The 16,654-nt window shown below is 40.5% G+C and overlaps 1 protein-coding gene across 3 annotated transcripts in view; it reads left to right on the forward strand.

Annotated features, from left to right (window-relative positions):
* The window catches only part of FBXW7 (F-box and WD repeat domain containing 7), a 103,436-nt gene that overhangs the window by 61,106 nt on the left and 25,676 nt on the right, over positions 1 to 16,654 (forward strand). For 2 of the 3 annotated variants that reach the window (XM_027676916.1, XM_027676918.1), the window contains exons 2-3: positions 11,720 to 11,802; positions 14,787 to 14,928. In XM_027676916.1, coding sequence (XP_027532717.1) covers positions 11,720 to 11,802; positions 14,787 to 14,928 — 225 coding nt within the window. Of the gene's footprint in view, positions 1 to 9,061; positions 9,265 to 11,719; positions 11,803 to 14,786; positions 14,929 to 16,654 lie in introns of those variants that run through there. The other variant, XM_027676917.1, reaches the window with a different exon arrangement.

Genomic DNA, 16,654 nt, shown 5'->3' on the forward strand with positions numbered 1-16,654 from the left:
AGGGCAAGAGTATGGAGGACCTTGAGGCTAGTCAGAGAAACGAGTGTGAAGATGGGGAGAGCACAGGAGATTCATACATATTCAACAGAATAAGCTCTTCTCCAAAGCTGAGATTCAGGGGTCCTGTACTTCTGTTATCAGCAGACTGTCCTGAAACTTACTGTTCCATCTTCCTCTAGTGCTTTTGCACCACGGGTGGCATTCTGCTGTATTCCTAACCACTGGTTACGCACGGTAGGGGCTCAGGCTGTGTCAAGTCACTGGCATGCCAAACAGGGAGTCAATGTGTTGCCAGATGATGGGGTAAATTCCCTTGATGTTATAAAATGGATGCCAAGGATGCCATGCCTAAAACACTTAAAAGTTTGCCTTTGCAAATTTGATGCACAGACACAAGTGGGTAATGATGTATCATAAATTACAACCTGAGACATTGTTTTTTCCAGAGAATGTGTCTTATTTAGTATGTACCGTGCACAGGGCTGTCTTGGTAAGCAGCTTTTTAGGAGTAAAACCATCTTATTCCTGTCATTTCAAATTCCTTTGAATGCTTGGTTTTGCAACCTTTATACCCTCTTCAGTTAAGACAGGTAGGAAAAGAGATTTGACATTTTTAATAGTTTTTTTCTTAAGGTTCTTCTTAAATCCTTCTGGTATAATCTATGATTCCAGAAATTCTTCTGTCGTAGCCTAAAGGCTTGCTACTAACCCCTTATCCTTCTCACATACCACAAATGAGAGACAGAAACTGTTTTGTAAATAAATTTGTATAGATTATGCCAGATAAATAAGCACTTCTCTTGACAATTGAAATTAAGCTATCTCCAAATTTAAAAAAAAGGAAAACTTAACAGAAAACAGGCAGTAGTAGCAGTGCTCTATTTGTATTCAGTGCAAAGGACAGACATTTTTGGAAAGCCTTCCAAGTCCAAACAGACATTTCTTTTTCTGTACAAAGGTGATTTCCCAACATGCTTCTATTTGAGTGAAAATAGTTTGAGCATTGGTGTTCAAAGGCAGAAATGCATGCTTCTCCAATTTGGAAACATTCTTGTCAATATAAACAGAAACAACTCAGCTTTTTGGTTGAAATATTGAAAAAAGGTGCTGATCCCTATCAGGGTAATTTTTAATATTTTTTTTTATTATGGTTGTCACCTGTTGATCAGCAAGAAGGGCTTGTGCTTTGTGTGCCTAAGAGACTGTGCACAGTCTCTAGTGCATGGTTTTCTAACTTTATGGACTAAGTCACTTGCAAAATCTGTGAAATTACTATAATAGGAATAGCAGATAAAATTATTAAAAACAGAGCCCAGGCAGGGACTGTTCTCTTCTTATTGTCCCAAGTGAACACCCTGTGCCCAGGTGGCATCTGGCTGCTGGCATGGCTTCAGTGGTGTGTAAGGATATCCAGGAGAAGAGTAGGCCAAGGGAGAAATGCGGATGGGGTGCATGGTGCCAGCTTCCTCTACAGTGCATGCACGGGAGCCAGCAGGTTGCTGGGGCTGTTCTGTGGGGCCACTTGGGCTTGTGCAGTATGTAGCATGCAAAGTTGTCTCTTCGGGAAATTTAGGAATGTACTTAGGTCTCTGAAGCAATGCTGCTGTGGCTCAGAAGCACAGCCCAATTCAGTGTGAACTTGAGTGATTAGCACAGCTATTACTGCATCTATAAATAGAATTCATCTTACAATATATTAAGTTTAATGATATAATAAATAAATTACAGTTAACTTTAATAGGAGCACAATGAATGGAAACACAGTTCTTATGAAGATCTGCTGCCATTAGTGAATGTTTTGCAAGATGCATTATATGTAATACCATCTTCTTCCTTTGAAAAATGAATAATCTAACAATACCCTGTAGAAACAAAACACAAAAAAGCAACTCAACATGTTCCTGTTGCATGGAAAGCACTCAAGTACATGAAAGTGCAGGTTGCTTTATCAACCTTAACTCTGCCCCTTATGAATATGCACTATGAAAAATGTTTATTATATAATAATATAATAATTGCTAGTTCTAAAACAAACCATACAATGTTTCTACGTAAGAAACTTGCATGGTTACTGTCACAGGGAATTAAAAGCAACGTGAAGCCTAGCTCTACTGATATTTTCCTTTCATTTATCTTTTTCTTTAACAAGAAAAAGCTTTGGAAAGAAAAATGTCTTGGGCTTGTTTGTTGTTTTTTTTTTTCCAGTGAAATAATATACAGTTCTAATGAGACAAGATCCCTGGAGTAAACATGACAAGTTTAAGGAAGGTTGACGTTACACCCTCTGCCTGTGGTTCACCTTGTTGTGCTTGTTTTATGGTAAATCTTTTGAGTGTCCATTTTCATTTGTCAAAGACTAAAGTATATTTTCCAATGCAAATAAGTTGCTCTGGTAACAATACAGTCCTCTGGGTTGGGAGGACAAAGCCCAAACCCCTCAGTTCCTTGCCTTTTCACCTAAGCCTGTAATTTGGCAAGTGTTCAAGGTGGCTTTTCTAGGGGCTTGGGAAGTGTAAAAAGGAGAGAGTAGGCTGGCACAGACATGTATGGCTGTGCAGGAGGGGAGATGGGGAATCTGACCTGGTTGGAAAACAGCCCAGCAAAAATGAAGGTTGTGGTGGCACACCTGAGAAGGTGATGCAAGCATTGAAATGAATGGCCAAAGGCAGCCATGGGTTCGCAGGTGTAGGGACTGCTTTTTTGCTTTTTTTTTCTTCTTCCCAATGGCTGTGCTGGCTTAAGGGCACACCAAACTATAGCCGAGAGAGTGATGCCACTAGGTGTAAATAATAGGCTTATGCTCTCTGTGTGGGACACTCGGGTTACAGTTCCTCATACCTCTTTCTCAATGGTGTAGCTGGCTCAAGGAATCTGTGCCCTGCCTGTGAATTGCTCATTTGCTTCTGCTGGCTCAGTTGTTTATGAAGGTATGGTAGAAAATTAAACCAGAAACTAATTCTAAAAAGAAGAAAAAAGAAAACCCCAAGGGTAGAAACTTAAAACCTCCTCTCCTGTATCAGTTAATGGACATGGTTCACAGAGTATTTCTACAAATGTTCCTGCAAAAATAAGGGCAAGAGCCATTTTGGGACAGGAATGAGACTGGGACATCTTTAAGCTGGTGTTGCCACCAAGAAACAATGCATGGAACTGTTCCCTTCATAAATGGGCATATGACAGCTTTGGCTGCACTCCTTTAAAATAGCCTAAGCATCGAAGCATATGTTGCAAGTTCTGTGCCCAACTACAAGGAACCAACAAAGAGGACAGGATGTATGACCTTCAGAACGGAGTTCTGCTCTGCTGGAGACACGGTGATACCGTATTACATTAAGCCTGTCTGTGAAATCTCCCTGCTCTTAAAATATAAATTGAAGTTTATTATAAATATCCAGCGCTGAAGTGTGCTACATACACATCATGTTTAAATCCTTTTCAAAGCTATTTCTTGCAGCCATTAACTAGCACACCTTTTGAATTCTATCAATGTATTTAGAAGTCAATATTTAAAGGCAAATGTTATAAGAAGGTGGTTTATGGGTAATCTCTGCTACAGATATATACCTTTAAAATGGTATTTGTAATCAAAGTTCATACTATTCTAATAAGATCAGGATTTATAAATAAATAATAATCTGATTTTTCAGTTGCTACCAATGCCATTTCCTTCCCTGCAAAAACAAACCTAAAGCCTTTTTACACTTTTATTTGACTACAGTACCTTACTTTGCATGGAAATCAAGGATAATCATGTGTGGGGAATTTCATTTTGAAAGCAATCTTCACAATGCTTTGCCAAGAAACCTTATAGAATTAGTAAAAAGTTCAGTATTACCTATCATACTTTGTAATACGTATTCTCCACTCCATTTAAGTAAGCTTTGGAAAACTTCATGCAAGTTACTGTAGTGCCTCTGTGTGTCCTTCCTCCCATAATAGAGTTCCTGTTGCTTACACTACTTCATCCCAAACCTCAAGTTCACCAATACTACAAAAATGTATCATTTATCAGTAAGCTGCTGATCAGTGCACATTACAATGTCCAGGTTTGCTTGTACTACACTTGAACTACACAAGATCATAAGCATAAATTTCTTCCTGTAAGTGTGTTGAGGCAAACATGCTGGAGTGGACCTTTCTAAGCTTGCTCCAGGCATTATAAGTAAATTGAGCAGAAATTCCTCAATCTAAACTGCTTCCAGGGAGCCAAGTTGCTCTTGTTCTTACCTCATAGTTGGAACGTAGCAGCTGTTGGTCACTAACTGGTGCACTTAAATTCATTTCTTCAAGTCTGTTCTGCTGCATCAATACTAATGGTATATTCTACACAAGCAGATGGTTACATCTGTGTGATAAGGTGCATCGTGCACTGTAGCCTTGAAATTTGTTATATATTCCAGTTTTCTTTAATTGGTCAGTGTCCTAAAACTTTGTCTCACCCTGCCCACAGATTGGGAATTGACACATAAAAAGTTCCAGCTCAGCACCTAGGATGCACGTAATAAATCTCAAATTAGCAGGAGCTCCTAAGACTAGCCTAGCCCAAATTGAACTAGGAGAAACAATGAGAACATGGGATTTCCAAGATCCCAGTGGGTCACTTGTTTAATTTCATAATAATTCAGAAAGAAAAAGATCTGACAATAATAGCAGTGCCTTTTTGTAGAGGAAAAGCCTGCCCTAAATTATTTTGGAACATGTTTAATGCTTGATGTTGTATGGGATTTTTTTCTTCTTTTCTGAGACCTTGCACATGTTGGACTTCAGCATGTGCCTTTCTCATTGACTGAATGGGAACTTAGGCTTTTAAATGTAGGTGTGCTAAGCTAAGCTGTGGTTAAATGTCTAAAGCAGATGGCAGAAGTACCTCTCTGTGGGGCCAGATTCTTGCCTGAATGGGAGCATTTGGCAAATTAAATGAAGTATGTAGTTGGATGAATAGGTCGAATATAGAAGACAAAGTGCTGGCTGCAGCTGCCCAAACTAGATTACCAAGCAGAAGGGGAGTGTTTAAAGCCTAAGTGGGTCCAAATTTGAGAAAGGGAAAAACAACTGAGCATGACCATTCTTCCCGGATCATCTTTGCTGTGTCCAGGGTAAATCTTGCGCAGTTAAGAATTTGGCCCCACCCAATGAGGATGTTTGGTTTCCTGGATAGAAAAAAAAATGCAATCCTATTAGACAACACATAAAAATCCCTCTGAAGTATTTCTAAAGGAGTCAGTCTGCTAAGTGTCTGCTAAATGTGCTGAGTACACAGAATCCCTTCTGGCACTGTCTTGAATGATGCATTTACCAATATTAATGGAGATACCAAACCATATTGTTCCATAGTTCCTCCTGCACACATTATGCTCCTAACACACATATGTGTATGTGAAATTACAGGTTTTGCATTCCATGGTTTAAACACTAGTGTTTTTCCAAAATGCTGACTGGCCATTACCACAGCCAGACTGTCCTGTGGTCTCTCCACTCAAAATGTTTCTCCAACTAAAAAAAAACAACAAAAAATGTTGTTTCTTTGGTCTGTTGCACTGTAATCTCTGTTCTTCTGGGGATTATATAGCTCTGTGGGTGATTTCTGTAATTCATTCTAGTCTTTCATTAGAAGTAATAGACAGTCTTAATTACAGCATGCCACATGACAAACTGGTAAAGGTGCTAGAAATGTTGCCAACAGGAAAAGAATTGGATGCTGTGAATTTTTTTTAATTAAGAGTTGGCAGTACTGACGGGAAATAAGATTGGACTTGTGTCCACTGAAAACCATGTAATTTTGGTGTAGACATTTTTCTAAATGTCATGAATTGTATGCTGTTTGTGGTTTTAAGAACTTGAAAAATTATCTCCAGCTTAAACAAAATAAGACCAACCTTTGAAGTTGAATATATACCAAATAGGGAAAAAAACATGGTAACTTTTGATTTTTTTCTTAACATTGCTTTATAAACTGTAGTCTTCTTCAATGTACCTTAATTTGTGATGAATATTTACTTTATACCATTAAGTATTCTTAGAGCATACTATGTTACTACAGTAAATATTTTTTAAAATGTCTGTAAACGGATGCATCATCTTTGCTACTTGCTGTCAAGGCTCTCAAAAGCATCTACAGGTTTGGGGTCTTATGCCTTCACCCTTATATTTTCCCAGAAGGTGCAGAGTGAAGCTGTGTGATCTGCAGGGCAGCTCAGTCTCCAGGGTTGGGCAGTTCCACACTACTTTTGCAAACCCTTAATTAATTTATTACAAGGTAGAGTGTGGTGCATTCATGACACTAAATTTTTCTGAGGACAGGGTGGTTCTCAAAGTCAAGGGAGACAGAGAGAAAGTCCTTTCTAGACAGGAATTTAGAGTAGTAGTCTAATAGTAAGTGCCTTTAGCCTCTCGTAGAGTGTGTTCCTCTCCCTCCATCAGAGAGAGCCCAGGCTGTTGTTAGGCATTTGGGACAAGAGCAGACACTCAACTAGAGTAAACTTGCGACTACCCAGACACTATCAAACTTAATTGGAGGCAGAGGGAATGTTTCTTTATTTGTAGAGAATGAAAAATGGAACCACTATAGAGAAAAATACTAAATAAGTGAGAGCCAGAGCCATATCCAGGTGCAATTTTTGTGTTTTGCTCTGAGAAAGGCAGACTGCTAGATGGAAGATGCCATGGAAGATGGTCACTGTTCAAATGTCAAAATCTGTCTGTGGTATCTGTATCTAAAATTAGGAAAACCCCCAAACCTTTTGTGCAGAATAAATACCTGACATACTGAGTTTTCTACCACTAGAAAATGATTGTTGGGGTTATTACATGGGTCCTGACTGTGGCAAAGAGATTAGCAGTTAAGTCAGTGGTTTTTTACCATGAGAGAATATCTGCCAATCATTATCAAAAGAGAAGTAATCTGCAATAGTAGTACTCCAAAAAAGAGGAAAATAGTAATTTCTAATTATTATTCAACTCATTGACTGCTTAATTCCAAAGCACATTTTGTTCAAAAGATAAATCTAGCCATGCTGTCAGATTACACTTGCTTTTGGGCTGAGGGAGAGGCTGATCCCTGAGGATTTCCTGCCAGTCCCCGCTGTGATGCTGGAGGAAGAGTAGCCATCCCCCTTCTGCATTGAGTACACTCACTGATGGAAGAAAGGGCAGAGATAGCTGCAAGCATCTCAGGGCGTTATGCATGCACATATATAAAGTACTTCTAAGTCCCCACAGCGACAATGTTCAATTCTTTCTTACTCTGATGATTTGGATATTAATTTGCTTCCTGCAATTGTTTAATGTGTATATGCAGCCTATGGGTTTTTTTTCATTCCCCTTTGCATGAGATGTGCCAGCAAAGGAAGACAGTAATAGTCTCCCGGGATATGTACAGCTCTGTTCATGTCTGAGGTACGAAGTCAACTCAGGACCATTTTGTTCTCATAAAATATACAGCACTGCAGTTCAATGGATAATGGCATAAATACCAGGATTTGATGGGCAGAACCATTTTCACTGGGAGATGAAAAACACTATGAGGACTCAGTGCTGGATGGGAGATACATAAAACCATATAGAAGCAAGATCTCGTGTGCTGTGGGGGTAGTGATTTTGCCTTATCTGAGTGTCTGTGTCACACTTTGCTATTACCAAATAGTAATACATATTAGTTTTTTTAAAGTACTAATGAGGAAGCTAATGGGTTTTGCAGAAAGTACTTCCACTCCTTTAGAGGTATGTTCTATAAAGGTAGAACATTTTTTTGTACTGCTTTGGGTGATAAAAAGATGGTTTCCCTTCAGGTCAGCAGGAACTGACTACGTTTGCTTCTGAGTGCATCGGTCTGGAGGGCTGCTGGGCATCTCCAGTTTCACTGCACTGGGGAAAATTATACGGGAACGTTGGGGCTTCAGATCATGCTCAGGGTATTCTTTGCTCTGAACTTGGACAGAAAACTTTGCAGGAGGGGGGAAAAAAACAAGGAAAAATTGCTTAAGCTGAAGACTCTCTGAGTTGTCTGTATGGAAACTAAAAAAACAAGCTGCCTGGCTGCTCCACTGCTTGCAGGTGTCTGTCTGAGAGCCCAGCCATATGTCAGGAACTTCAGTGCCCTTGAGTCGAACCGTAAGGATGAATTGGACAGATTTGTTGATGTGCACAGAGTAGGAAATGACCAAAAAAGGAGCGTTCTTTAACAAGTAATTACCAAGGGCTTTCCTTTTGCCTTCACTGAAATACAGGTGAGAATCCTGCATAGGATTTGAAGCCCGAGCTAAGATGGCTTGGTGCCGCCCAAGGGCTGTGTTGTACGGGAGCGGGTAGCGTGTGTGCGCCCAGGCTGTTCCAGGTGCGCGGGGAAGGCTGCCTGCCTCCCCGCTGGGGAAACCCCGGTCCCGCTCCTGCCTTTGACAGCTCCGCCGCGGCTCTGCTGTGAATTAGTATTTTAATGAATATTACATAATTCTTGGATTCGGCTCTTTCAACTCCTAAATCGTCAAACCCCGTTTATTCTATTGTTTAAGCAATAGAGGGTATTTCAGCATCTTTTTCCCTGGAAAACAGTAGTGCATTTCAAATTATTCTAAAATTACCCGCACTTTTGAAGGACTAATTTGCGTCTGTCCACGGAACGCAGTCATAGACGAGTCCAGCCAGGCCCGCCGAGGGCGACGGTATAATTATAATTAGTGGAAACGAGCTTATTTTGCTCCCGGTTGGAAAACCGTGGAGCGTGTGGCACTGGGGGAACAGAGCGAGGGCTGGGGGGGCAGCCCCTGCCTCAGAGGCGGTGCGGAGGAAGAGCGGGGGAAGAAAAGGGGGAAACAGCCCCAACCTACGCAGCGCTGGGGTTTTTTTATTATTATTTTTCGCCCTTTCCCCGGCGTGGGGGCGGTTTCCCGCCGGCGGGGCCCGCGGGTCCCTCCCGGCCGCGCATCCCGCAGTGCCGCGCCGCCGCTGCGGAGGCGGGCGGGGAGGGAGGGACGGGGCGGGCGCGGGGGGCGGGCGGAGGCAGGCGGCGGGCAGGGCGGGCAGGGAGAGTCGGGCTGCGCGCAGGCAGGGCAGGGCAGGGCCGGGGCGAGCCGGGCCGAGCAGCGCCGCCGCCGCCCGCCGTGCCCGAGCATGTCGGCGCGGGAGGCGGTGACCTACCTGCCGGAGAAGGGGCTGTACTGCCAGCGCCTGCCCGGCCGCCGGGCCCGCGGGGCGCCGCCGCCGCCGCGCAAGGGGAAGCGCGCCGACACCATGGGCTTCTACGGCACCCTCAAGATGATCTTCTACAAAGTGAGTGGCCGCCCGCCCCCCGCCCCGCACCCGGCTCGCGGCCTCGGAGGGCGGGGGGGAGGCGGGAGGGGCGGGCGGGGGCCGCGGTGTCCGCGGAGGGCGGCGGTGCGCGGGCGGGGACGTGCCGGCGGCGGGGGGCTGCCGCCCGGCCGTAGCTGCAGTCAGCGCGCTGCCGGTGAGCGCTGCCAGCGCTGGGTGGCGGGCGGTGATGCGGAATGCAGTTTGCTGCCCCTTCTTTTATTTATTTTTTTATTATTATTTTTATCATTATTTTTTACCATACGGCGATCTCGCTTTTTTCGATAAATTAATGTTGTCTGAAGGAGTTGTGTTTTCCTAGCGACAGATTTAATGTTTTAGAGGGATGTTTGCTCGACGGTTTCTGGTTTTCGGTTACACAGAAACCTTGCTGGTGTCTGAATCTTGTCACTAGACCACTCTGCTGTAGAGAAAGTTTTATCTTCTTCATGTGGTAAACGGCCTTTTTGGCCCTGTATTTACTTAGCACCTTTTGAGATGCTGAAAGTCAGTCTGTGTGGTGGACCCTATGTGAAAGTTGCCTAAAATACCTGAAAAAAACCCGACCAAAAGAAACAGGTGAAATCATTATTAGGCAACATCATGCATATTGTTTTCTTTGCTAATGCAAAAGAGTAAATCACCAGAGATGATTATTCTATTGCAGCCTTCCTAGTTTTTATTTTTAAGGTGTGCTTCTGGAAGCAGAAAAAGAATATGATGATGATAACCTCTTAGAGAGGCAAGCTGGAAATCAAAATTTTCCTTGAACAAGAAAAATCCTTTCTGAAAAGTCTATCATCAAATACTGATATTCATGCTCAAACATCTTATTTATGCTTCCAGTAATTTTGGTGGCTCACCCATCTAGCACAATGATAAAAGATGGTATCAATTATTTTTCAGTGATGCTTACAACTGGTTTTCTTGGGGGAAGCACGGGGAGTTGCGCCTCCTGGGGCATGGGGAAGCAGCGAGGGTGAGGTTGGTGGTTCGGCAGCATGCAGGGCGGTTCTGGCTGAATACTTTTGTGGTGTAACGCTGTGGAGTGTCCCATGTGAGGCATGGGCAAGAAAACACAGCCATAAGGCAAGCTCTTTTGGTTGCGTTGTAACTGTTACTGTAAAAATATAACTAGGTAACCTTAGTTAGCTTTCCTTTGTAATCACTGATGAAGCAGAACACAAGATCTTCAGTGACTGTTTTTAGGTAAAGCCATAAAGGCATAAAAACCAAAATCACAACAAAATTACGTGGACCATAAGCTTTAAAGAATCCTATTGGGTTCGGGGTGTTTTGTTTTAGGTAGGTTCGGCAGATACAGTAAACAGTTAAATAACTGTGTTATAATATAACATTAAAAAAGATCAAATCAGTTGTGTAAGAAAGATGACAACTTTTAAACTGTATCTTAAACATAAAATTTTGATAAAAAGGAAGCAATTGGTTATGCTAAGTCTGAATTGTAATACAAGTAGTTTATGTATTTTGCAGCCCACAGTTGTAAACAGCAGTAAACATTATTCAGTTGGCTTAAGTGCTTTGGTGTATCTCATCTCAAAAAAAAAAGAAAACCAACAAAAACTGAGAAGTTGCATTTGGCATATGTATGTCTCATTGAGTCCAAAAGCCTGTGGTTAAAGATTACCCAAATATGTAGAAACTAATCTTTATTTGTCTGCCTGGATAAATATGGCTTTCACTGGTTTCCATCTCTTTGGTAATTTTTGCAGTCTGGCTTCCCCTTTTAGCAGCTGCCCTGCTCATTATTTGGTTTTGATCATATCTAATTGCAGATGACATTCAAGACCTAGGGTGTAGCATTTTTCATTCTTACCCTTCTTGGAAAAATACTGGTTAATCAGTCAGTTTTACTGCAGTTTTATAAATGTTTTCAATGTACAACTTTAAAATAAAAGGATAGACAAAAGAAAAGATACAGTCTTTTTTTTTTCAGGCCCTAAAATAAATATGGTTTATAGTGCAGACAGGCTACCTAAAATTTAACCATTTCCATGAGAGACTTAGCAATGAACCTGAACACAAAGAATCAAGGGCTTTAGTTTAGTTCTTTTGCTCCTTTCCCAGGAGAATAGTCAGGGAACAGTTTAGTAAATAAACTAACACAGTTCTGCACACTTTTTCACATTTGAAATTTGGAAATTAAAAGAATGTAATTACAATAGATTTTGGACCCTGTTAAACAGCAATAATATATACATGCACCCTATAAAACATGTATCAAATATTGTTGAATCTAGAAACTAAAATGCTGCTTTAAATCATTTTGTGAGCGTCAACTTTGTTGAAATCTGATATTAAATTAAAGTATATTAAAGTAGAAGGTAAAAATGTATAAATTTTACGGAAGTACACATAAGTAAGGCTGGTCATGTAACTAAATCCATGTTGTTACTCTTTTTCCCTCACCTTGCAGATGAAGAGAAAGTTGGACCATGGCTCCGAGGTCCGTTCTTTCTCTCTGGGAAAGAAACCCTGCAAAGTCTCAGAATACACAAGGTAATTAAATGCAATAACAGATCACTGGATCCTGATTCCTGCATATATCCTGTCTTTCCAATTGCTGAGCCTGATTAATTAAGCTCCTCTTAAAGCACTGTAAAGCAAAGAGGTGGTATCAGCATTTATATATTGCTTTGCTAATTTAAATTATGTGAACTGAAGATGAGTTTTAATGAAGTAGCCAGACTTACATTTCTTTGGTTGAGGTTTGTGTTTCATTCTAAATATAGCATGCCCATTTACTTAGAGACTTTTTGAGGGGTGAAGCATTCCTGGTAATAAAATCAATCAGATTTTTAAAAAGGGACATAATGATAAACCCCAAGACTCTCACAAACTGGGATCAAATGTATCACTTTGCTATGGTAACAGGAATGAGAGAATGGAAATTTATGTAGGCAGAGCAGACCATCTGATCTTAACAGGAACACATGCGTACTTGTTATCCACTTACGGGTTCTAGTCTGCTTCCTTGTTACTCTTGAATGGTACCAAATCTCTTACCTGCTGCTGTTCCAGTCAAGGGCTTTGTGGGGTAAAGCACTCCTAACCGTGAGCAGGAGTAGTGAACATAACAATTGTACTTGGATGTCACACTGCTTCCCATCCTTTTTGAATTTACACTGTTTTACATTTTTTCCCCATAATAAGCATCATCCCTCCCAAAAGCATTGCACTTGCCTCCCAAGGCTGTCTGGAAATAGTACTTCTTTTGAACATGGTATAATAATGTTCAGTCACTGATGGCTCTTTCAAAAGTAATTTATATTTTATTTCTCCTCCTTTAAGAGGTTTATCAGGTGATGAGTGAAAAGTTAGGCAACAAGTCACAGGACTGCTTTGCAGATGTGTAAATGCTGCAGTCGATTAAAGGAGGCGATGTGTTTTTGCTGAGAGGCATGTGTTGCAGCTTCCACATTCCCCCAAGTCTCAAGGTGGTGTCTTCTCCCAGTTTCTAAGTGATGCTAATGGAAGAACTCTCTTGTTGGCCACCATTTCTTCAGGTGACACGCCGTTCTCTACACTCCCAGAAGAGTAAACAGTTCAGCAACAAAGAAACTACACTTCTTTGTCAAGCGTGTGTATCAGATTCAGAGGAACTGCTGAACTTGTCCAACTTCCACAGAAACCTGACCGATTGTTTCAGGAGAATGTTTTGGGAAAATTAAAGCATGAACAAGTATCTTGTGATACAAACTCAGGTCAAAGGAAAGAGGCTTTTAGATTCTGTTTAGTGTAACTATTTTTGACTGAAAACCAGTTTACACCAGAAGAAAGTAAAGCGTAACTTTTACTGGGGCAAGCTCAAGGCTACATATTGCTCAGATCCAATAAAAGCTAATTTCAAGTGCCTTACTTTGGACCTTGAATGATAGGCCTTGTGCTGGATCTCTGCAGGTGATGAGAATGAGTAAGCTGTAATACCACATTTTATTTTAAAAATACTTTTAACTTATGTTCCTTGGATTTTGAGTCATTATTGGCATACCAAAATCCCTAAGTAACATCCTATCCTCTCTCTCCTAATTATTTGATTTTATTTTATCTAAATAATATTTAAGCAAATTATGCAGTTCTGTACCTGCTTGTTTCCATTTTCCCTAGGATCAGGCACTCTTTAAAATTGAACAATCCCAATGAATTTCCTTTACATATAACAGGTAGAACCAGTAAACAAATGGCATTAAGAGGATCATTCATCTCTGAAACAGTATTTTTATATCAGTTTCTGTTTCTGTTATTACTCAGCAAAATGAACAGTTAAAAATAAGCCTGCTCAAACCAATCTTTACTTTTCTTGACCAGTTTGGGTAAATGTTAAGACATGCTATGATTGTCCTTCAGAACAAGGAAGAGTAGAGTGAAATATTTGTAGAGCATAATGAGGTAAATATTAAAATGAACTTGCCTTGCATCATTTAAAGCTATTCCTGTAGCCACTGAAAAACCAGTAAAACCTATAAGCTCATACCTACAAAAAAGCTGGATTTATCCTACACAAAAGCAAAGGGTTTTTTGGAGTCTTACACTCCAAAAAATTTTCATGCTTATGCAAATACTACCAGCGTTCTGTATTTCCTGCTAGGGAATACAACTTTGGTATTCTGTGAACGAAGTACTTTACATTATGTAAAAAAAAAAAAACAAAACCCCACAAAAAACCTCAAACCCCCCAAAAACCCCAAACCAGAAAACACAGTCAGCTGTATTTCTTTAGACTCCCACAATAGCAGCTTAATCCCAGCTCTTTTAAAAGCTCCATCCCATATGAATGAACTGTTTTTTAACATGTCAGAGTGAAAAAATCACACTAATTCAGAGAGCACCTTTGGCTTCTTTTCCCTTTTCACCTCACCCCCCACCCCTTTAATTCCCCTGTCATTCCATCAACATGCAAACTTTAAAAGACTGTATGCAGTATTTCAAAGCCCAGTTCTAGACCACTAAGCCACTAGAACTGCTTGATATTATTAGATCTTTGTCAACAAAATATATTAAGAGCTAAAAATAGATACTTTTTTTTTCTTTCTGTTTGAGGATAAAGCAGCTCTAGTACATTTCACATATAGGTGAGACTCTGAGCTCTGGCTTCCTACAGCCCCAGTCAGAAGGCACCAGTGCAGCCCAGAAGGAAAGGAAGTACCCTGGCAAGAGAAGGAATATATAAACTTGAATGTTTGTAGGCAACCTGCTGGCCAGTTAACAGAGTGGTAATTTTTCAGCCTTGAAAGGTGATCCCCATTTCTCCCCAAGCTGGAGGGTTAGCACTGCAGTGATAGAAGCAAGCAGATTTATCCAAGTGAGGGACTGACCTCTTGAGTGACCAACGGCACAATTTTTCATGTTAATGCCTTTGCACGAAGCTAAAGAGTTTAAGTAATAGTTGCAAATTACGTACTAGATTTTTTTTGTTCTGCAATAGACTTCTGAATTTTCCTTATTGTTTGATGTATGACTGTCACTTTTTATTTGTATCGTAGTACTACGGGGCTGGTGCCATGTTCTGCCACACCTACTACTTTTGGGGACCTGAGGGCAGCCAATGGCCAGGGACAGCAGCGTCGCCGCATTACATCTGTGCAGCCACCATCGGGCCTTCAGGAATGGCTGAAAATGTTTCAGGTAACCAGTGCTTAGAGAAAGGAACATCTGAAGCAGCTAACCCCCATGGTTTAAGTAGGAGATTGCTTCGGCAGAGTCAGTCCTCCTTATGCATCCATAATGCCTCTGCCATTGATTTTGTGTTCTGTTGCAGAAACAAATGGGCATCAACTTTAAGGAATTGTTGGTCCCTGTTTCAGCAAGTTACTGTAGAGACCGATAAAAAATAACGGCTTTCGCTGGTTTCTTAATAAAATAACCCTTCCTGTTTAGTGCTTTCATGTTTTCTGCCAAGTCTGTCAACATGTAATGGCTACATTCATGGCCTCAAGCTAACTTGTGACGTTTTCACTCGAGACTAGTAAGCTTTAGTGCATGGTTTGCTTCAGTGCAGGTATAGCACTAGATTTGTCATACGTCTGGTATCTTCTAAGAATAGAAAGAAAAGTTTATCAAAAATAGATTAAAAGGAAACTCAACGTGTATTTTTACTGATCTTTGTGTACTGAACATGTCAGCCAGTACATGCACACACAGTCAAAGGGAGGGAGGGAAAAGGTTTTTTGCATCTTTTCAACCACCTTCAACAGCACCTAAAAAAAAACTTAACCCAACAAAAGAAGAGATATGAAGGACGGCGCTATGGACACTTGCTCAGGTCAAAACTGAAATCTGCCTGGACACCAATCTGGGAACACCTAAGCCAATTCTGTATATGTTAATACAAACACAATTTGGGGCAGGCCTCTGCTCCTCTTCCTCAACTGTATCGTGGAGATCTCTACTGTGCATTTTGCTCTGTATTTTTAAGAAGCAGGCATGAGTTCTAGTCATTGATTTGAAAAATGGAAATATTATGTCTTCCTATCTTGATTAAAAAACTGTTACTTCTAAAAACATTTTAGGAGTAAGTGACAAATACAGGCATTGTTTCAATTACTGTAACAGGCAAAAATAGAAGAGTAATATACAGTAGCTAGCATACAATTTTGCAGGCAGAAACCTGCTTTTGGCTTGATTCATGCTGCCACATAATACCATTGATCTCAATCACTGTCAGTTCTGAACATTAAAATAATAATGTAGAACCTCTTTCCTCTTTATTTTTACGCATTTATGATCTGCTTAAACCAGTGGAAGTTTGAAATTAAGGTTCTTGTACACATCATTCAGTTTCTTAAAAATATTCACATTTAATTACTATGGTGTATCTTTTTTGAGACTCTTCATAGAAATATGTCTTTTTAACCCCTAAGAATCATATTTGAATGGTACTTTGTATATATGGTAATGTAATACTACATTGTATTTAACGTTTTGTAATGTTAAAACGCTGGTGCTAACAAAAGCTATTTTGTTATCGACAATGTACAACATGTATTTTCACATAAGATTGGTAGTTATTGATAGTTACATATTTTTAAAAGAAGATTATGAAAGGCTGGAATGTTTGAGACAGTGGTGCAGACTGTAAAAGCAAATGCTATCGACTGTTTCATCAGGATAAGGAAAAGTAGTCCGTAAGCCTATGAAAATTTTGTCTATGTAGGCAAACATACGGTTTGTAATGTAGAAAACATGCTTTACTAAGTGTATAATTAGATACTTCAACTTTTCAAAATACTTAGTCGCAATACGAAATGCCTAAATACTAATTTATACTATTGAAAGAGCGACGGGGAGGGAGGTCTCTCCTAACTGGAGATCATTGAGTAGCACTTATTGATCACATCTTGTCACTGATAGT

The sequence above is a fragment of the Neopelma chrysocephalum genome, unplaced genomic scaffold (assembly GCF_003984885.1).
Source record: "Neopelma chrysocephalum unplaced genomic scaffold, ASM398488v2 Primary Assembly neopelma1_42b, whole genome shotgun sequence".
NCBI classification, from domain to species: Eukaryota; Metazoa; Chordata; class Aves; order Passeriformes; family Pipridae; genus Neopelma; species Neopelma chrysocephalum.